At 38.9% G+C, this 23,209-nt stretch overlaps 1 protein-coding gene across 1 annotated transcript in view; it reads right to left on the bottom strand.

Moving 5' to 3' along the window:
* Positions 1-23,209, bottom strand: part of FAT2 (FAT atypical cadherin 2) — an 84,284-nt gene that overhangs the window by 23,651 nt on the left and 37,424 nt on the right. The window contains 5 exon segments of the mRNA XM_051978744.1: positions 7,721-8,104; positions 9,783-10,016; positions 14,145-14,298; positions 18,268-18,464; positions 20,561-23,209. Of these exon segments, the coding sequence (XP_051834704.1) occupies positions 7,721-8,104; positions 9,783-10,016; positions 14,145-14,298; positions 18,268-18,464; positions 20,561-23,209 (3,618 nt within the window).

The following is a 23,209-nucleotide window of genomic DNA, read 5'->3' on the forward strand; positions in this document are numbered from 1 at the left end:
GAGAGCAATTTGGATCTATGCTCAAAAAGTTATCAAACTGTGCATACCCTTTGATCCAGCAGTGTTTCTACTGGGCTTATACCCCAAAGAGATACTAAAGAAGGGAAAGGGACCTGTATGTGCCAAAATGTTTGTGGCAGCCCTGTTTGTAGTGGCTAGAAACTGGAAAATGAATGGATGCCCATCAATTGGAGAATAGCTGGGTAAATTGTGGTATATGAATGTTATGGAATATTATTGTTCTGTAAGAAATGACCAGCAGGATGAATACAGAGAGGACTGGCAAGACTTACATGAACTGACGCTAAGTAAAATGAGCAGAACCAGGAGATCATTATATACTTCAACAACGATACTATTTGAGAATGTATTCTGATGGAAGTGGATCTCTTCAATAAAGAGAGCTAATTCAGTTTCAATTGATCAAGGATGGACAGAAATAGCTACATCCAAAGAAAGAACATTGGGAAATGAATATAAACTGCTTGCATTTTTGTTTTTCTTCTCGGGTTATTTATACCTTCTGAATCCAATTCTCCCTGTGCAACAAGAGAACTGTTTGGTTCTGCACACATATATTGTATCTAGGATATACTGTAACCTATTTAACATGTAAAGGACTGCTTGCCATCTGGGAGAGGGAGTGGAGGGAGGGAGGGGAAAAATCGGAACAGAAGTGAGTGCAAGGGATAATGTTGTAAAAAATTACCCTGACATGGGTTCTATCAATAAAAAGTTATTTAAAAAAACAAAGGGTCTTTAGTAAGTCATTCTAAGCATTTCTTAGCTAGCTTCAATTAAGCTGATCTAAATATAGATGTTCTAGTCCCAACTTAGAAGACCTTCAGAGAGTGTTTCTACATTTTACAGATAAGATGGCTGTGAGACTCTTATCTACATATAAGTCCTCCAAAGGGAAGGATTTCCTCAAAGTCTTTTAACATGTTGTGGTCAGAATCCTTCCATCTTGCTACATGATTATGCCATATCTTTTTCCAGTCATGCATCTCTTGGATAATATTTTTTTCCCTTTTCACAGGATTTGCCTCAAAAGATACTTAATTTATTTTAAACAATAATAACAGCTTTTTGTTTTTCAAAATACATGCAAAGATAGTTTTCAACATTCACCCTTACAAAAGCCTGTGTTCCAAATTTTTCTCCCTTCCTTCCCTCCATCCCTCTCCTCTGGACAGCAAGTAATCCAACATAGGTTAAACATGTGCAATTCTTCTAAACATGTTTCTGTCTTTATCATGTTATACAAGAAAAATCAGATCAAAAGAGAAAAAAATTAGAAAGAAAAAAAAGCAAGCAAACAAGAAAAAAAGTGAAAATTCTATGTTGGGATCCACATTTGGTCTCCATAGTTTTCTCTCTGGATGCGGATGGCTCTTTCCATCACAAGTTTATTAGAACTGTCTTGAATCACTGCATGACTGAAAAGAGCCAAGTCTTTTATAGTTGATCATTACATAGTTAGATAATATTCTTAATGCTCCCTTCTATATACCCATTGTCATTTTGGTGATAAACAACCTATTTGTGTTCTCCATATATCTCTCCATTGTCTTACTCTAGAGCACAGAAAATATTCAACACATCTATATCAAATCTCCCCAGCTTTAACTAAAACCTTATGAGGAATGGAAAACAGGCAGCACATTATAATAAAGAGAGAACCCAGACATGGAATTGGAAGACCTGGATGAGTTTGGGTCCCAATTCTGTCACTGATTAGCTATGAGATCTTGACCAAACCCTTGAGGAACCTCAGTTTCATCTGTAATATAGAAAATAATGTTTGCACTACTTCCATCTCAGGCTATACTGAAAGACCATTTTTTTGGTAATTATTAAAAGGGACTTTCTTATGTGTTCTTTGTCTACCATGTCACCTCTCTTACACACACTGGCTGTGTGAATGATTAAGAAACTTCCTAAGACTAGCAATGGCAGAAAGGGTGACCTGCATTGGGAGAGGAAGTCTCCTCAACAGAAGATCTCTAAACCACTGAAATCTCAAGACCAGTCTCTCCCAATCTCTATGAATGTATTTTTATGATTATAACTCTTTTTAAAAATAGTATTTTATTTTCCCAAATACATGCAAAGATAGTTTTGAATATTCATCTTTGTAAAACTTTGTTTTCCAAATTTTTCTCCCTTTCTTCTTCCCTTCTCCCTCCCCAAGACAGCAAGCAATGTAATGTAAATTAAACAGTGCGATTCTTCTAAATATACTTCCATATTTGTATAATTCAGGCATTTATTAGCTGAATGACCCTGGCTAAGTCATTGTTTATTCAATTTCCTCAACAATAAAATGAAGATTTAAAAACATCTATCCCCAGGATTGTTGTGAGGATGAAATGAAATAATACTTGTCATGTGCTTAGCATAGGGTCTGGAACATAGTGAGAGCTATATAAATGTTAGTTATTATTATTTTTAATAATTCTCTCTCTAAGGCAATGGGAAGCTGAGGTATTACTATAAATTTTAAGAACTAATTTCTTTGTAGACAGTAGTCAATTATCCCTAGTTCAATTTTGGTTAAGTTCAGTATATACTCACAGGTTAAGAGGACCTTAAGTTACACAGATGGAAGACTAGTATTCAGAGCAGAAGAGGTGATGGTCCTCTTGCCCTGTGTCTTGCTCACCATCTGGATGATTACACCACATTTTAGGAAGGACATTGATAAACAAGAGTTCATCCAGAGGAAGATGGTGAAGGGTTTCAGGATAATATCATATGGGAATGTGAAGGAAGAACAAGGGCTAACAGAGAAAATGAGGTCTCTCCCCTCAATTCTTTTGCATTGGTGGGGTTCCAAGGGTCCCCCAAATAGAACTCTGTATACTAATTCAGATTTTTTCAATATATTGATCAACTTTGTTTAATGTTTTTCCCTCCTTTTTTGAAGACAATTTTTTGATATAAGGGATGGTTCTTTAGAAGGGGAGAGGGATATAGAGAAATTCTAAGTGATATTAAAAAATCATAGTAAAAAATTTTCAAAGAAAGAACTGGAGCTGTTTAACTTAGAGAAGGAAAGTTTTAGGAGAAACATAATAGGAATCTTTTAAATATCTGTCAGACTGTCATAAAAAAGAGGAATTAGATTTGTTTTCCTTCACTTTAGAAAGCAAAACTGAGAGAAATAAGGAAAGTTGCAGAGACACAGATTTTGAGCTTAATAAAAGGGAAAAGTTCCTTAGCTGTGGCATAGTGAAACAAGTACTGGACCTGGAAACCTGGAATTCTACTACTTAAGTAGCTGTATGAATAATGGCCAGATCACTTCAATCAGTAATACTATTTATACTACCTATCTCACAGGCTTATTGAGAGAAAAAGGCTTCAAACGTATATGTACACATATATTATATGTGTGTGTGTGTGTGTGTGTGTGTGTGTGTATGTGTATAATATGTGTGTAGCCTATCTCCTTTGTGCAGTGTCAAGGAACTGGAAATTGAGTACATACTCATTAGTTGGAGAATGGCTGAACAAGTTATAGTCTATGAAGTAATGGAATATTATTGTTCTATAAGAAATAATAAGCAGGCTAATTTCAGAAAAGCCTGGAAAGACTTACATGAACTGATGCTAAGTGAGATGAACAGAACAAGAGCAACAAAATTATGTGATTATCAACTGTGATGTACTTTGCTCTTTTCAACAATGAGGTGATTTAAGGCAAGTCTAATAGATTTGTGATGGAAAGAGCCATCCACATCTAGAGAGAGAACTATGAAGACAGAATGTGGATTAAAGCATAGTATTTTTACTTTTTATTGTTGTTTGCTTGTTTTTTTCCTTTGTGTTTTTCTTCCCTTTTGATCTGATTTTTCTTGTGCAGCATGATGAATATGGAAATATGTTTAGAAAAATTGCACATGTTTAACCCATAGTAGATTGCTTGTACTTTTTGTGTGGGGGGGTATTATACAAGGTTCTGCAAAGGTGAATGTTGAAATCTACTTTTGCATGTATTTTGAAAAATTAAATACTATCTTAAAAAATTATGACTTCCCCATATCTGGAAGTCATTAAACAGCAGCTAGATGTCAGGATGTTATAAAAGAGATTCCTGCCTCAGTATGGGCTGAACTAGAACCACTAAGATCTCTAAAATTCTGAAATTCCAGAATTCTTTACAAGATGAAGGTCATAAAGTATGAAATGGTGGGGGAATGGATGAGAAAACAAAGGATGTTCTTGGAAACAGGAAAAATAATTCAAGGAGCAGTTCAAAAGAAAAATATGAATGGCTGATCTATTCTCAGTAATAAGAACATTCAAATCAACAACAAAGGACTAATGAAGGAAAATGTTTTCTATAGAGAAAGAACTGAAATTTGAAAATATGTGTTACATGGTTTCCACATAAATCAGATATCAAAATATATCAAATGTAGATTTTCTTTAATATGGAATAGGGAGAAAGGAAAGCAGACAACTCAGAGCCCAACATGTTACAGAAAGTAATAATAAAAATTTAAAAACAAACAGGAAAAGAACATGACACAAAAATGTCATGAGAGAGGACTATATTGTAGAATCTTACTTTGGGTAAGAAGGGACTAGGGAAGAGAAATTGTGGGAAAATTTCCAGATGAAAGATTCAGGGCAGTGAATCAATTACTAGAAATGAGTTTGTATCAAAAGCTAAGGTAAAAAAGAAAGCCATCTAACCCAATATCAGAGATTAAGAGAAATATTAAAAGGGAAGGATTGGAGCTGAGAATTACACATATTTCCAGGTACACAAAGCTGGACTCTGTGACTATGTGAATGACTGTGCTTTATAGAATGTCAGAGCTAGAAAACATGTTAGACCAAAAGAATCAAAGTACTCTAATCTTTTCACATTACAGATGGAGAAAGACTTTACAATCACTTCTGCTATAATGGGTATTGTGAAGACATGAATTTGCTCCAAAGGGATTGATATATTCAGAAACATTTTGAGCATAATGTGAATTTTGAGTCTCCTTCCCCAGAAACAGGAAGAATGCAGAAAATGTACCACTTCACAAAATAACTCATAGTCTATGATCTTTCCAAGACTCACATCCACAAGCAAACTTTGAGCCTTTGTCAAAGTAAAGTTTCACATTGACTATTTATCTTCTGTTGCAGGAGGAGCTGGGATGCTAGAGGAGCTAATCACCCCTTCACTCCTACTTTTTCTGCCTCGGCCTCCCATATGCACAGAATTTCAGCCTTCCCAGAATGCTTGGGGTGCAGACAGGCTGAAGAGCAGCTGGAGGCTGCAGATGGGATCACTATTATAGTTATTTCTTAACTATTTAACATGTATAAAACTTTTTTTTAATGCTTTACATATATTATCCCATTGGATGCACATTGGTGAACATGAGAACCTTCTGTTTGGGGGTTCTCAGAGTGACCACCCTGCTTTGTAACTAAGAAAACATCCAGGGCTTGCCATTTGCTGCCAAATCTGGTCTAGAAGTCTAGAATGTTAATTCATATCCTTAGAATCACAGAATAATAGAATGGTAAGCTCTACAAAGAACCTTCTATTCCAACTTTCTCTCTTGACAGTGGAAGAAACTGGGGTCCAAGGAAATTCAATTAATTGCCTGAATTTTTACACTGAGCCAGCAGGAGAATTGGCATTAGAACTCAGGTCTCTGCATTTCCTGATCCTTCGTTCTTTCCAGTCTTTTTCAGACTGCCATCCCTAGCAGGAGCAAAAAGGTGAAAGGTACAGTGGAGGTGGAGGGTATCTGGGCAGTAGTCATGTGGAAAGAACACGTCTAACGGTACCAGAGTGATGGTTTCAGTAGCTTAGCAAAAAAGAGCAGATTATGAGCTTCTTCAGGAACTATTTCTTTGTTTTGTTTCTGGTGATATTTAGCACGGCTTTTACACAGCAGTAGATTCTTAAGTGTTTGTTGAGTCACTGACAAGAGTCAGTGGAAGCGGGTTGGGCGGGGTGGAGCACAGAGAAGGGGTTATAGCATTCAGCATCAATGTGGAGGGGTGAGGAGAAGCCCAACTGCAGAAGGGGAACAAGAGTCTTGGTGCCCCTAAAGAAGGGGCCCAGGAAAAAGCCAAGAGTTGGACTTCAGTGATGTACTGCTAGATGCTAGTGTTCATTTCCCCCAGCCCCTCATGCTCAGCGCTTGAACCCTGTTCCTCTGAGGAAGACTAACAGGAAAGAGTTAATAGATCACTACCCATTCCCTCCCATCCCCAAATGTGGGCAGAAGACTTCTCAGTTACTTTATTGTTCTAACTTGTTCCTCCACACTCAGCCTCAGGGCTTTCTCTGTTCCCAGAAGATTCTGTAACTAAGAAAGCATCCAGAGCTGCCAAGAGGTCCCAAGTCTACAAAAGATCTACCTCCTTTTCTCTTCTCTCAAGATCCCTGGAATCTCTTCTCTTTGTCCATTCATTCCAAGTCCCTTTCCCTCACCTTTTTCAGAAAAAGAAACATAACATGAAGCCAAGGGACCATCTATTTTCTTAGGGAGCCAGCTAAGCCTCTGTGGCCTGGAGCCCAGCTTCCTTATGCCCACAAAATAGCTTCACACCTTCCTCCCAAGGACAGGGAAGAACAGTGGCTGTGGCACTAGGGGAGAATGAATACTATATTTGGAGATAAGAGGATGTGTATTCGAATTCTGATTGTCACTTACAACCTATGTGAGACTGGGAAGGGCATTTACCTCTCAGGGACTCATTTTTTTTTTTTTCATCAGTAAAAAAGGGGAATGGGATAAATCATCTCTAAAGTCTCTTGCTGCTCTAAATCTGTGTTCTTATAATTAAGGAAATCCATGCTGTGCCCAATCCTTACCTGAATGAGACCTGCAGATACCTGCATTTATTGTGAAATGCTCTGTACTTCTTGAAAATTCTCTTCAAAGTTACTTGCCAATTTCTATCTCCCATCTCTTTTCCCCGAATCTATCTCTTATTTTCACCTTTCCCCAATCACATTTGTCTTCACTTCCTTATGCTCATTTCCTTGTTGTTCTGACTACAATATCTTATCAGTGCTGAGTAAAATAGCACTGGAGGGGTTAGGAAGAGGGAGTGCCCAGCTTATGAAGTAAGACTGCCATAAAGGAAAACCCCAGACCATAAAAGAAAATAACAACCAAGTAAGATATTCTCTCATCTGCAGAGAAGATGGTCAGTAAAATGGAATGGTTGAGAAGCATTGATCTTGGAATGGAGAAGAAATCTGATCCCCAACACCACACCTGTATGTAGCTGGAACTTCTTTGCTTTCCCTCACCTCTCCATTGACCTTTTTTCCCCCTCTATTTTTCCCTCTTCTTGTTCCACTGCCACTGGTCTTCTTTTCCCCCATCCACTCCCTCTTTTTTTGCCTTTCTTTCATCCCTCCCCCTTTTCCTCTTTTTCTTCTCCCTTTATTTCTCTTCTTCCTCTTTTTCTCCTCTTCTCTCTAGGTCTGTGGGTGACAAGAGAGCATCAGATCCAGAGAAGACTTATTGATCATCTAATACAAATCTGCTGATTTGCAGGGGAAGAAAATGAGGAAGCAGGTTGACCAAAATCTCACATTGAGTTAGAAGCAGAGCTCAGGCTGAAAAGAAAGCCTCTTGATTCTCACTGTCTGTTTTTCTCATGTCCCTGCCATAGAAAATTGAGCCCTCAATGGGATGAAATCTCCAAATTTCTATAAAGTGCTCCCATCCTAGTGTCTCACCTGTGTGGTAATCCAGTCGGAATTTCTCCTGCTCATTTCCACTGACAATCTGGTAACTCATCTTCTCAGCACCTTCACGGGTGAGTGGTCCTAAATGGAGGACCTCAGTGCCAGGACGGGCATCTTCAGGGACTTGCACACTGTGTTCAGTGCTCAAGAACACAGGCAGGTAGTCAGCCAGGTCCACCACAGAGACTGTGACTGTGCCCAGGGTGGACAGTGGGGTTGGGGTCCCCTGATCTGAAGCCCTGACTGTCAATTCCAGGACCTCCTGTTGCCTTGCCCGCAGTGGTTTCTCCAGACGGATCACCCCTGTAGTGGCTTCTATGGAAAAGTGACCATCAGCTGAGCCCACCAGGGAATAGGACACCTGGGCATTAACACCTGTGAGGAGGGAAATGATATTTACATCAGATGCTTAAGCTTGGCCTTCCAGGCTCTCTGTGAAAGATATATTTTTCCAGATTTAGAGAATGGAGGAGATTCTTATTTATGTAGTGACCATATGAATAATAGAATCTTAGAGTTGAAAGGTCATCTGGATAAACTCCTGTTTGAATCATAAATCCCCTCTAAAAGATACCCACTAAGTAATTTTTGAATTTGAAGATTTCCAGTAGGGGCAGCTAGGATGCGTAATAGATAGACCAGCCACAGACTCAGGAGAACCTGAGTTCAAATCCAACATCAGACATTTAACATTTATTAGCTATGTGACCCTGGGTAAGTCACTTAACTTAGTTGCCTCATCAAAATTAAATAAATAAATAAATTCTCTGAACAGTGAAAATTGTCAAGAAGTTTTTGCTTATATTAAACTAAAAATCATTCTTCTCCTAACTTTCACCCAGTAGTCTGATTTCTGCTCATAGGTATTTGAGCAGAGCAGATTTAATCTCTTTCTGGAATGAAAACCTTTTAAATATCCCCAAAAGTCACACTACAGGTGAGTCTCAGAGGCAGAATTCAAATCCAGATTCTCCTGATTCCAAAGCTGGCTTCTCTATTCACTATTCTATACTGCCTCTCTGGTGTAGGCATTTTAAAAAAAATGTTCAATTGTTTTAATTGTGTCCAGCTCTTCATGACTCCATTTGGGGTTTTCTTGGCAAAGATACTGGAGTTTTTTTGTTTGTTTGTTTGTTTTTTGCCATGTCCATCTCCAACTCATTGGACAGATGAGGAAACTAAAGTAAACAAGATTATGTGACCTGCCCTGGGTCATACAGCTAGCAAGTGGAATCTCAAGATTCCAAACCCAGCACTCTGTGCATTATGGTGCCATTTAGCTATCCTGGTATGACATACTGAGGAACAAGGAAAAACTCAGAGATAGACTGGGAATTCAACTATACTATCCCTCTTCCTTCTGGATCATTTCTTCATACAATCAAAGCTCTTCTACCTTCTACCCTGCCTCCCACCAGACGACTGCCATTTTCTCCTTTTCATTACTCCCCACGAAGATCCCTCTATTCCAAGCCAATCTGCTTGTTATCTCCCATACTAGGCTTACTAGTTCCTGTCCCCTTGCCTTTGGACTAGCTAGGTCCCCTATTATAATGCTTTCACTCTTCTACTCTTGTAGGTGATAATCCACACCTCTCTTCCAAAACCTAGCACTTATCTCCTCTGGGATAGACTAATCCTGCTTATTTCCTCTATCATTCCTTTGCTCTACAGCCCATTTGCAATATGTCCTCAGATTGTAGAACACTTTTTCCACTTGTAGGTAAGCTATTAAGGTAATGTGTATATGCACCTGTATCTATCTCTTCTCAAATATCACTGTGAGCTTCTTGAAATCAGGGACTAATTTTGTTGGTGTCTGCTTAGCACAGTGGCAATTAGTACAACTTCAGGTTCTTTTTTCTACTTGTCCAGAGCCTTAATAACACAATTAATTGATACGCTTATCACTTGTTCCTTTGAATAAAGGATAAACCTGTTACTTGTTCATGTTGTATCTAAGTTACCTAAATGTAGGTCTTTGGTTGTTCTTAGAGATTGGGACCAACGGTCTGCTCCAAAGGAGCAAACTCACAGTCGCATTTACACTTACCTTCATCTGGATCTCGAGCAAAAACAACAGCTACGGGAGTCTTCACAGTGGTATTGTCAAAGACAGCCACAGAGCAATGGTTGGGGAAGAACCTGGGTGCATTATCATTCACATCCTCTACCCGGATAATCGCATCTGCTTGACAAGACCGGCCTCCTCCATCTGTTGCCTTGGCCACCAGATGGTACACATTCTTCTCCTCACGGTCCAGAGGCATGAGAGTGGTCAGCTCCCCTAGCAGGCAAAATTAGAACTGGTGAGCTTTCCCAGCAGTCTTTAGGAAAAGAGAGGAAATGATAATCATCCCTATTGGTCCTTATACAGAATAGATAGGACTAGCTGCAAACTCAAGTATCTTGCCTTGGGGAATAGGCCTGGATCATTTTAAGAAGAACATTCTCTTTCTACTCTCAAGACTCTGCTGGCCCACCTTAAAGCAATATGTAAAGGTCAATTATCATCCCATTATATATGATGGTGATTATATATAATTATAATAAAAATAATAATAGATAAGTATATGATACATGCAAGCATGAATTGTTGGTTCAGTTTTCTTATGCAGAGAGAAGATGAGAAAATATGGATTCAGGCCATGGAGCAAAAAAATTTTGGACATGGCCAATTCAAGAATTAGTTTTACTTGATTTTATATATATATATATATATACATATATATATATATATCTAGCTCTCTATCTATCTATTATGAAGGTTTTATATTCTTTTTTTGGAAAAGGGATGAGAAGGAAATAAAATTTTGTTACTGAAAAAACTAAATAAAAATTTAAAAAATTAAAAAAATAAGGTACTAAGCTCCAATTGAGAAAATAGCAGCAAAAAAAGGTTAAGTTATTTAATCTAGCTAGCAAGCCCAAGCATTTGTTGGGGAAGAAGGGAGGAAGGGAAGAGATAGCTTCCTGTTCTGATAATAGAATGTCAGAGCTAGTAAGGAACATAGAGGGCACCTAGTGCACAGAATCAGAAATTTGAAGCTGGGAAGGACCATAGCAGTCACTTAAGTTAATCACTTCATCTTATAGATAAGGAAATTGAAACCAAGTGAACTTATGTAATTTGTGGAGGGCCACAATTAGTAATTTGAACCCAAGTCTTCCTGGCACCAGATTCAGCACTGTACTTATTACATTCCTCTCATTTTATAGATGAGAAAATCGAGCCACAGAAAGATGATCTAGCCTGTCTGGGGTGATAAAACTAGTAATTGGCAAAGTTTAAGAATAGTGTTCTTTCTACTATCTCACATCATAAGAATCTGAAATCAATCCTTGTTGCCTTCTGGATTCTGGATAAAATCAAACAAATCTGGGTTATCTGAGCTAAAAGGGAATTTTAAAATGACCTAGTCCAATTTTTTTAGTTTTACCTGGTGGGAAACTGGGACTAAAGGGGATAACTGAATCATCACAAAGCAGATAGTGAGTTATTTATTGATAACACTTATCCATGCCCTTCCTGGCCTTCAGGATCATTTCAAATACCATTTTTCCATGGAGATTTTCTTCTGCCTCTGTTGCATCCTGTCTCCCTCAATTTCCTCACCTGTAAAATAACTGAAGAAAGAAATGTCTTTGCCAAGAAAACCCTAAATGGGGTCACCGAGTGTCAGACAAGACTGAAATAACAAAAAAAAAAAAAAAACAAAGCCACTGACTCTTACTGAACATAAAATCTCTATATCAACTTGCTCTTAATAATGTTATCTTTGAGGGAAAGGGACCTGTATGTGCCAAAATATTTATGGCAGTCCTGTTTGTAGTGGCTAGAAACTGGAAATTGAATGAATGCCCATCAATTGGAGAATGTCTGGATAAGTTGTGGCATATGAATGTTATGGAATATTATTATTCTGTAAGAAATGACCAGCAGGATGAATACAGAGAGGACTGGCGAGACTTACATGAACTGATGCTAAGTGAGATGAGCAGAACCAGGAGATCATTATACACTTCGACAACAATATTGTATGAGGTTGTATTCTGATGGAAGTGGATTTCTTTGACAAAGAGAATATCTAACTCAATTTCAATTAATCAATGATGGACAGAAGCAGCTACACCCAAAGAAAGAACATTGGGAAACGAATGTGAACTATCTGCATTTTTGTTTTTCTTCCTGGGTTATTTTTACTTTCTGAATCCAATTCTCCCTGTGCAACAAGAGAACTGTTCAGTTCTGCAAACATATATTATATCTAGGATATACTGCAACATATCTAACATATATAGGACTGCTTGCCATCTAGGGGAGGGGGTGGAGGGAGGGAGGGGAAAAATCGGAACAGAAACGAGTGCAAGGAATAATGTTGTAAAAAAAATTACCTTGGCATGGATTCTGTCAATATAAAGTAATTATTAAATAAAAATTAAAAAAATATATAAAGTTATTATTAAATAAAATAAAATAAAATATTAAAAAATAATAATGTTATCTTTGTACTGTCTTGTACTATTAGGCAAATTGGTGGATGCAGTGTATATTGATAAGCAAGAAGACCTGAATTAAAATCTGACCTCAGACAAGCTCCATAATACTAGGCAAGTCACAAATTTTGTCTTAGTTTTCTCATTTGTAAAAATGAGGATAATAAAGAATGCATACCTCAAAGAACTGTTGTGAGAATCAAATGAGATAATATTTGTAAGATGTTTTTAGCACAGTGCCCAAAACATAGTAGATGTTATATAAATACTAGTATTTATCATTATAATTTATCATTAACACATTCTTTTGTTCATATGCATTTCTCATCTGCCCAGTTCAATAAATATTTATTAAAGACCTACTATGTGATTCTGCATTGTTTTGGCTTCTAAGGTTAGATTGAAAGTAGGAAACCAAAGTTTAGATAAGACATACTTTTTGCAAGGACTTCATGGTCTAAATAAGAATATAAGGCAATGCATGTAAATGTGCAATGTGCAAATCTAAAAGTCCTATAGAAATTAAAACTCTAATTATGCTTATTATCATCACTATATCTACATCAAGGGACAGAATCTCTATAATAGTAGTTCCCTGCAATAATAAAACCATAGTTCTAGGTAAAATTTTTGTTAAAAATTATTATAATGAAAAAATATTATGTGGCAACTGTATAAGATAGCAAGGTAATGCAAAGAATACAGTGCTGGAATTGGAGACCTAAGTTTGAATCTGTGCTCAAATACTGATTAGCTGTTTGATCCTAGAGAAGTCACTTAACCACTCAGCTTAATTTATCCTCATCTGTTAAATGGGCTGACAGGGCTGTTGTGGGAATCAAATGAAATAATATGTGGAAAATTCTTTGCAAACTTGAAAATGCCATGTAAATGTTAGCTCTTTTCTCTACAATTATTAATATGCAAAAAGTGGAAGCAAAGAAAAATTGTAACTGCCTGGAGTGGCAGTAAGCAGGGAAGTAAAGAGTACTCAGAAAGAAGAGCTAGTATTTGAGATGAGCTCTAGAAGGATGGAGAAGATATCATAAGGTTGGGGAAAAGAGGAATTGTCAAGACAGGCATTTTAAAAGTAAGGTCTAATATGAATAAAGGTACAAAGATGACAAAAGTAGAGGAATTTATTGGGGGAAAATGAGTAGTGTGTGTGATTCTGAGTAGAGAGCAGAAGCAGGAGAACACTATAAATAGTAACAGCAACATTGTGTGCTAATCAACTTTGAAAGATTTAGCCCTTTCAGCCTACAATGATCCAAGACAATTCTAAAAGAGTCATGATGGAAAATGCTATCCACATCCAGAAAAAGAACTATAGCATCTGAATGTAGATGAAAGCATATTATTTTCACTTTTTTTTGTTTTTCCTTTCCTGGGTTTTTCCCTTTTGTTCTAATTTTCCTTTCATAATATGACTAATGTGGAAATATATTTTAATATGATTGTGCATGTATAATTTATATTAGATTACTTTCTGTCTTGAGGAGGAGGAGGGGAAGGAAATGTTGAAAACTATTTTTACATGTAATTGGAGTAAAAAAATACTAGTAAGTGGGGAAAATAAAGTTTGCAAATTGTAAAGCAGTAAAGAAAAAGAAAAAAAGATAAGTAGTTTGGTTTTCTGGGAATATAGATGGATGAAGTTAATGAAATAAGTCCAGAAAGGTAGGATGATAGCAGATATGGAGGGCCTTGAATGCCAAACAAAAGACTCTGAATTTTACTTGTTAGACAACAGGAAACCGCTGATCAGAGGATGAGATCAATCTGGGCACATATCTAGGACACAATTACTTAAAAGCAGTGAATTTTATTTTCCTTTTCTATTTTCCATGAAAGCCTCAAATGGCATGCATTCAAAAGTTTTGGTTCAGATCACTTCCCTCTAAGACAGGGATCCTACCTGTATAAGGATCCAGCTTGAACTCATCAGCACCAGGACCATGAAGAGAGTATGTGACCTGGGCATTAACACCAGCATCCAGGTCTGTCGCAGTAACTTGCAAAATAAAGTGTCCTGGGACCATATCTTCTGGAACTTTGCTAGAGTAGAGAATCTGGAATAGAGACAGAGAAAAAGGAGGAAGAGATAGATAGAGAAAAACGAGAAAAATAAAGGAGAGAAAATACAAGAGGAGAGAAAGCAAAGAAGAAAAAAAAGAGGGAAAGAAAGAAACAAATTTAATGGGAGAGAAGAGAAAGAAGGGGAGTAAAGAAAGAGAAAGAAAAAGAGAAGAAAGAAAGGAGAGAAAAAGGAAGATGAGAGAGAAGGAAAAGAAAGGGATGAGAGATTAAAAAAGGAGAGAAAAAGAGGAAAAATCGAAGAACAGAGGAAAGAGCAAAGAAAAAGAGAGGAGAGAATGACAAAGGTAGAATGGAGAAAGAGGAGACAGAAAGTGAGAGAAGATGAGAGATGCAGAGTTCAAAGAAGAAGAGAAATAGAGAAGGACCAATTCAGAGAAAGAGAAATAAAGAGAGAGAGAAAGAGAGAGAGAGAGAGAGAGAGAGGAAGAGAGAGAGAGAGAGAGAGAGAGAGAAGGAAAGAGGGAGATAGAAAGGCATTCATTACCGGCCCAGTCAATATGTCATGATAAACACATGACAGAATGCTGTCTAAGCGTGGGAGAAACACCCTCCAACCTACCACACAAAAGGTTCTTTGAGAGCTGGGGAGAGGGGAGGGGAATATAGGCAGTACCTATAAGGTAGAGATGGAGATGGTATTGAACTATACTTTGTGGGAGTAAGAATAAAGAAATTCCAAACCAAGCAATACCCTTCCCCTCATCTTTCCATCCTGAAGTTAATCTCTCCTCCCACCCCATCCTCACTACTTGAGAAACTCACTTGCTCAGGTCTATAGCTTTCTCCGGGTCTGGTCCTCAACAGTGCCAATATGGCAAAGCCAAACACTTGGCTGGCTGGACCTGAGTTCGTTCTCAGTGAACACTAGGAATTGGCAATGCCCAGGGAGATGCAGGTGACATCAGTATGGGATGAGGGCCAGACTTGGACGGAAACCAATTTTCTCTTGGACATCAGCCTCCTGGCACACATAGCCTGCCAGCCAGGCTCCTCTCCCATCTGGTAGGCATTGGGTGGGCACAAGGTGGACACCACCACTGCCTATACATGCCCTGTGGTTGGCAACTCCACACCCAGTAGGCTAGAGGTAGAGGCTGTTCATCAACAATAACTCAATAAATAAATCAACAAGTCCATGGGGCCTCCTTTCCCAAAGCAAAGATTGGATGTCTTCCCCAGGTTCCATTCCCTTCTACCCCAAAAATATTGTGTTTGTTTTTCCTGGGGATGGCTGAATGGGTGGCCTTGGAATCTCCCCATCCTCCAATCAGAAAACGCCCCAGGTTCAGGGAAGAAGGATGAGAAGGGAGCAGGTGAGGCACTCAAGACAAGGCAAGGATGGAGGACTTATTTAACATTTAACATTCCTCTTTCAGGTTTGAAGGTTCAGGCACAGGAGCCAGGATTCTGAGAGGTTCAATGTAGACAAATGGTTTGACCAGTAGAAAGCTGGACAGGATCTGGGATAGTAATACAAAGGAGGTCCCCCTGCTCCCATCATCCAAGTATCCTGACCAGTCCCCAGGTGTGTCCCAGACTGAGTCTGGTTGAGGAACAAGGAAGTAGCTTTAAATAGTTTTTGTTCATGGGCAAGGAAGACAACAAATAAGGCCTCTTGACAACAACTAATCAGCAGATGGATGATTGAGGAGAGATTCCAATGAGTATAAAAAGCCATGATAATTTTCCAAAGAGCCCCAAATGCCAAGATGGCCCATTAGGTCCAATGAGATCAAGGAATAATAGAAGAGAGATTGAGATTACTAGGCTCTAAGGAAGAGATGGCCTAGCTGGTTGTTTTGTTCTTCCTTTTTAATATCCCTTCCCCCTCTATTTTGCCTTCTTTTCTTCCTGTCACACTCTTCTTCCTCCCTTTCCTCCTTTCCCTTTCTCTTTTCCCTTTTCCTTTCTTCCCATTCTATCCTTTTGCCTTTCTCTTTTTTTCTCCTGCTCTAGCTCTTCTTTTCTTTCTCTCCTTTTGTTCCTCTCTATTCTCATTTTCTCCTCTCCTTTTTCTTTCTCTCTCACCCTGTTCTCTCTTCTGCACTCTCTGTTCTTGTCCTCCTTCCTCTCTATCTATTACATAATGTCCATTACAATCACAAAACCTTTAAGTTGGAAAGAACCCCAGAGGCATCTAATCTAATATGTATCTGAACAAAAATCCTCTTTATAATATTTGCATCCAGAAGAAAATTCACTTCAAATGTACCAACAGTTCTCAAAAGTGGTACATTTTTTCATTGGCCAATTGGAATGGATGTAGAGAAAGATGACCAGGATGACTACAGACCTGAACAGGAAAAATGGTGAGAGATTTGGACACTAAAATATACAAAAGTAGATTGAGGAAACTAAGAATATCCTAGAGAAGAGAAGACTTGGTATTAGAGGTAAAGGAAGACATGACAGTTGTCTTCAAGTTTTTTGAGAACTATCAGGAATAAGAGGAATCAGAATCATTCTGCTTGATGACAAAGACAGAACTAGCACTAACAGGTGAGTGTTACCTAGAGAGATTTTGATTGAATATAAGGGAAAAGTTGCATCATATGGTTTTGTCTAGAGCAGTGGGTCTACACTCTGCTGGGACAGAAGTTGGGGAGGGAGAAATTAGGGTTAAGTGACTTGCCCAAGATCCCACAGTACTTGAGGCTAGCTTAGAACTGTCGTTCTCCTGACTCAAGGGCCAATGTTCTATCCACTGCCCCTTATTATACTCTTAAAAATTATTGAGCATCCCAAAGAGCTTTTGTTTATGTGAATTACATCTTGATATTTACTATATTAGAAAACAAAGTTGATCATTTAAAATATGTAGCTAATAAACCCACTACATATTAACATACATATGTTTTTAATGAAAAATAATTATTTTTTTTTCATGAACCAAAAAATTTAATGGGGGGAAGTGGCATTGTTTTACATATTTTTTTGCAAATCTTTAATATTTGGCTTTATAGAAGACAGATTCTCATAGCTGCTTCTGCATTCATTGTTGTGCTATGTTATGGGTGATGTGTATAAAGAATATCTGGCCTTACAAATGCCGTTGGAAAAAGGAGTATTTTAATAAGCAAATAATGTTTTAGTATTATTATGAAAGTAGTTTTGACTTCTTGAAAGAGTCTTGGAGGACTTTAATGGACTTTCTCTACATCCATTTCAATTGGCCAATTTCCTTCCTAACATGTGGTAACAGAGCTAAACACCAGGTATGGTATGGTCAGGGTAGGGGGCAGAAGGATGATTTGTTCAGGACAAATCACGTGCTCTGGACAAATCTTTCTTTTTGATGTGTTAACATTTTGGTTACAATGTCATTTTGTTTGGGCTTGCTGTTTGGTAGCATGGCCACAACTTTTCCACATGAATTATTGTCTACCCATACCTTCCTCACCTTGCAGTGATCTGTACAACTGATTTTTTAAACCAAAGTGAGGATCTAAAATGTCCCTCTATTAAATTTCATCTTTTAGCATGAAGACTGAATATAAATCAACACATGCTTTTTCCTCTCCCATGGTTTTCTCTTTTGTTCTGATTTTTCTCTTCCAAAATGATTCATAAAGATATGTATATTAAAATTAATATACATGTATAACCAGAAAAAATAAAACAATGAAGAAAATTTTTTCATCTTTTTAGATCTGATATATCATTTTAGGCTTATGAAATATTTTTGAACCAGAAGTGTCATCCAGCATGTTAGTCAACTCTTCCAGCTACATGCTATCTACAAATGAATAACCATGACATCTCAGTTTCCATCCAACTCATTGATAAAACTGAAAAATAGAACAGAGCTTGGCACTCTTACTAGAGTACAATTTCTTCCCTACTCCTATTCCCCCTTCTCCTATTTTCTTTATTTTTCCATCTGTTCTCATATTCCCTTAGATTCTCTCTGCCCATTTCCTCTTCCCTCTGGAGATTCTCACCTGTGTGCACTGTGGGCTGTTGTCATTGATGTCTAGGACAAACACCTCCACGGGGATGGAGGCTTGGAACTTGCCATCAGATGCTGTCACTTTGAGCAAATACTTAGCAATGTGTTCTCGATCCAGGATCTTCTTGGTGGAGATCTTCCACTCATCTGCAGTTTGGCTAATGTCAAACTGGCCCAGGGGATCTCCCTCTGGAGAGACAAGACAGGATCTCATGAGCTAGGCAGCAGTGTTTAGTGGGGGAGGAAAGGAAAGCTACCCTCACTTTATGAAGGTGGCCAATTGCCCAGTGCTATTGAGGGTTTGTATCACCATGCTTAAACTTCTACTATTAGATTTTTATTCATTTGGGTCTAAAAGTCTTTTCTAGTTTCAAGAATTTCTATTCAAGACTAAGGGGGAGGGGAAGGAAATCATTTATCTAAATACCCTTAATACCCAGAACAATCAAAGTGGAATAATGGAAAGAATCCAAATTGATTGAGTTCAAATATCACCTACAAAGCTTACTATGTGACTTCAGACAAATCAACTTCTGTGAATTTGTTTCCTCATCTTTAAAATGAGTACGTTGAGATGGTTTCTGAGGTTTCTTCCAGCTTTAGATCTATGTGTTCTGGGACTTTTTTCTCAATTACCATGTAGCTAAATTATAACATGGTAATAGAGACATTCAGTCAAGTTAATTTTCATCACTTTCTATACTATGGCTAACTACTGTGACAAACAGATTCCTGTTAAATGGAGGGCTCAAGAGAAGGCCAGATTTCCAACCAAGGACTTTCCCTCCTTCTAAATACAGACATATCTGCCCTGTTCTTCGTCTAATCTTAGAGATGGATTTGAAGGGTGCGAATTCCAAATCAGGTAGAAGGCTATATCATATCAGATTAATGGAGACAGGAATAAAGTAGCCTTAACTCATAGATCTAGATAGAGCTAAGTTGGTCTCAGGTTTCCTAAGCATTGAATACGCTCCCTTTCTTCAAAATCTATATAATGGTGGGAAGAGGTAGGAGGAGATTAAGGAGAATATCTTCAGGTCATGTTTGGTGATCGGAGAGGGTTGATAGGATATCTCCCACTGCTCAGTAGAATGGAGTTGTACAGTGGGAAAAGCATGTCCTCAAGTGTAACTTTAGGATGTGGAAATGGGAGGAGGAATGGAAAGGTATTTTAACTGAGGCAGCGGGTGCAGTAGTGTAGAAAATGTCATGATCTGGAATTCAGGAAAACTCAGAGTGAGTCAGAATCACTAGTTCACCATGTGACCTTAGGGTAAATCTGTCCCTTTACTGGGACTCAGTTTCTTTATATCAAGAATGAGGGTACAGAGAAAAGACTGTGGGAACTGAGTATGGATCACAACCTAGTATTTTCATTCTTTTTGTTGTTGTATGCTTGCATTTTGTTTTGTAATTTTTTTTTCCGTTTTGATCTGGTTTTTCTTGTGCAGCATGATAATGTTTAACATATAATGGATTACATGCCATCTAGGCGAGAAGGTGGAGGGAAGGGAGGAAAAAAAATTTGGAACACAAGGTTTTGCAAGAGTGAATGTTGAAAATTATCCATGGATATGTTTTGAAAATAAAAAAGCTTTAATAAAAGAGTGGGGATAATAATGTCCCTTTTGACTCGTGTGAGTATTATAAGGATAAATGAGACTATGAATTTAAAAAAAGCTATACATATCATGCAACAGAAAATTCTACTGTAAGAGACTGTTTAAATCTTAAAGCTTTTCTGTGATGTTGATTAAGTATATGACTAGTCTTTTGCTACAATAAAGAGTACTGAAGAAGACATGGCTCCTGAGGACTTATTATGATACAGAAAGATCTCTAGGAATTCAGAAATAAGAAGGACCTAAAAAGGGCAGGGGGAAGAGAAAAGGGACAAATTAGAGAGTGGAGAAAAGTGGAAGGTAGAAGAGAAACAGCATATCAAATAGGAGAAACATCACAAGTAAAAACAGTAAGGACTATGAGGGTGAGAAGTGGGGATGTGCTGTGTATGTAGTATCTGTCCTAACTAGAATGAAGCAAAGTGCTGTCACTTCCATTAACTGATTAGTTCCTCAGTTGTACTCCTGTTAAAAAAAATCTCCAGGGTAGAGATCATTTTCCTATTTTACAGTGGAATAAAGTGAAGCTCAGAGACTTGCCTACCAAGGTCCCATTATGAAGTAGTAGCAAAAGCAAGACTAGAACCTGTCACCTAGCTCCTAACCCAAGGCTCTCTCCACCACACTGCTCTATAATGGAGCCAAGCCTGATGACCTTACCTGTGATGTAACAGGTGACCTGCCTGTTCTGCTCTGAAATATCTGCATCCAGAGTCCTTAAGGTGACAACATGTTCTCCGGGATCACCATTCTCAATCACGGATCCTTTGTAGACATCTGAGGCAAACTGAGGGGCATTGTCATTCTCATCTGTGATGGTGACTTCCACCAAAGCTTGGGAAGACAGCTGAATGGTCCGGCCATGATCTGAGGCCACCACATAAAATCTATAGGTCTCTTGTATTTCACAGTCCAGTTCCTGAAGTGTGGTTATCCAGCCATTCTCACTGTTGATGGCAAAGAGCTCAGCAGCAGCATTTCCCTGTTCAAAAGCCAGGCTATATGTGACCTCCCCATTAACCCCTGTGTCCTGGTCATTGGCAGTAACCTGTATGACTGTGGTTCCCACTGGCATGTTCTCTGTGAGGAAGGCTTTGTATGGATTGGCTTCAAAGACAGGCTTATTATCATTGACATCTTTCACTTGGATGTTGACAGAAGCCAAGGTGATTAAGCCAGTTTCCTTATGGGAACAATTAGCCATCACATCAATCTGGTACCATTTTGTTGTCTCATAATCAATAGGCTTCCTCACCTTCAGAGCTCCTGTTTCCTGGTCCAAGGAGAAGACACCATCTTTATTACTTTCAGGAGTTGTACCTTTCACCAGACTATAGATGATAGGATCTTCAGCAACTGCTTTAACAAGCCCAACCTCAGAACCCTCAGGAAGATCTTCAGATACTGAGAAAGTATATGAAGGCTCAGAAAATTTGGGCAAAGTTACTTCATTAGGGACCACTTGAAGCCTTACTGGAATAAGGGAGTCCCAGTGAGGAGGTCCACCATCTTGGGCTTTGATTTTAAAGTTAAATGCCTGATTTTCCAACCCAACCAGACTCTCTTTGACCTTGACTACACCAGTAGCTGAATTGACCTCAATGACTTCCTCACCCAAGTCTTCCATTGAGTCCACTGAGTAGGTGACATCTGCATTAGCACCTTCATCTGCATCATACGCCAGCACTTGAATGACCGGGGAGCCCTTGCTGACATTGGACTGGATGGACACAGTGTAATCAGAGGCCTTGAACTGTGGCGGGTTATCGTTTTCATCTGTGAGGATGGTCTTCACAGAGCAGAAAGCCACTTTACCTCCACCATCCCGGGCCATGACCTTGATGGGCATGAGTTTTTCTGTTGCATTTTCTCGATCCAGTTTCTGAAGAGTAGTTATCTGGCCCCTGGAGTTGATAGAGAACTTTTCGCTAGCCAGTTTGTTGATGATGGTATAATCGATGGTGCCATAGGGCCCATCATCTGGGTCAACAGCCAATAGCTCGATCACCTTAGTTCCTATTTCAGCATTTTCTGCTAATTCAACCTCATAGATGTGCTGACGAAACTCTGGGCTGTACTTGTTGGCGTTGGTGGTGTTGATGTACACTGGGACGGCAGTCCTGAAGACCCCATCCGAAGCAGCCACCCTGAGGTGGTAAGCAGGATCTAGGTGCTTTCTGCAGAAATTAAACATGGAAATAATTCCAGATGTGCGATTGATAATAAAGTGCCTGTCCTCGTTGCCTGAGAGAATCAGATACTCCAATCGGGTGGTGTCCCCACTGTCAGGATCCAGAGCCTGAACTTTAATCACCAGGTGTCCACAGCTCGCCAGCTCACTCACGTTGGCTTCATACTGAGGTTGTCTGAAGGCAGGTGGGTTGTCATTGACATCTGATACGTTAACAATGACGAGAGCTTCTGCACTGAGTGGAGGTACCCCATCGTCCACAGCTCTTACCTTCACATGGAATTGTTGCTGGGTTTCATAATCCAGCTCCTGAGCTGTGGACATCTCCCCTGTGCTTTTATCAATCTGGAAGAATGAAGAATCCTCAGACTCATCCTCCACGATCGAGTAAGAGACATCCTTGTTTCTACCAGAGTCCTGATCAGAAGCCAAAAGTTTGATCACAGGGGTCTGAGCAGGCAAACCCTCCGAGACCAAAGCAGTGTAGACCAACTGGGTGAAAACAGGAGGGTTATCATTGATATCTTCTACCTGGACTTCCACCGTAGCTTCAGAGAAGGACCCCAAAGCTGTATCAGTGGCTCTGACAGTAAATATGTGCTTGGTCTGGGATTCGTAGTCCAATGCCCCTGTCACAGTCAGCACACCAGTCTTGAAGTCAGCAGTAAACAGCGTCAATGACTCTTCTTCCATGATGTTATAGATCAGCCGAAGTCCCTCTGGACTTCGAGCCTGGGTGTGAAGGATGGGAGTATAGAGTGCAATGTTCTCAGGTATTTGGACTTTATAATGAAGACTTTGGAACAATGGGTTTGATTTATTCCTCACTGTGACAAGCACATTTTCCTCAGCCTGGAGGGAAGGATTACCTCCATCCTGAGCAATGACTTTCAGGGTATATTTATTTAAGGCTCGATAATCAAACGGTTTCTTGAGTGAAATGTCTCCAAGATAGGGATCAATCCAGAAATATACATAATCCTCTGCAAATGCATAAGTGATGGCCCCATTGTCTCCCAAGTCCAGGTCTGTGGCAGACACTTGGAAAAGGACATCTCCTGGTTCTGTACCATCTTGAATAGCTGTATAATATGGCAAATGCTTGAATTCAGGGGGTT

The sequence above is a fragment of the Antechinus flavipes genome, chromosome 2 (assembly GCF_016432865.1).
Source record: "Antechinus flavipes isolate AdamAnt ecotype Samford, QLD, Australia chromosome 2, AdamAnt_v2, whole genome shotgun sequence".
Lineage (NCBI taxonomy): Eukaryota > Metazoa > Chordata > Mammalia > Dasyuromorphia > Dasyuridae > Antechinus > Antechinus flavipes.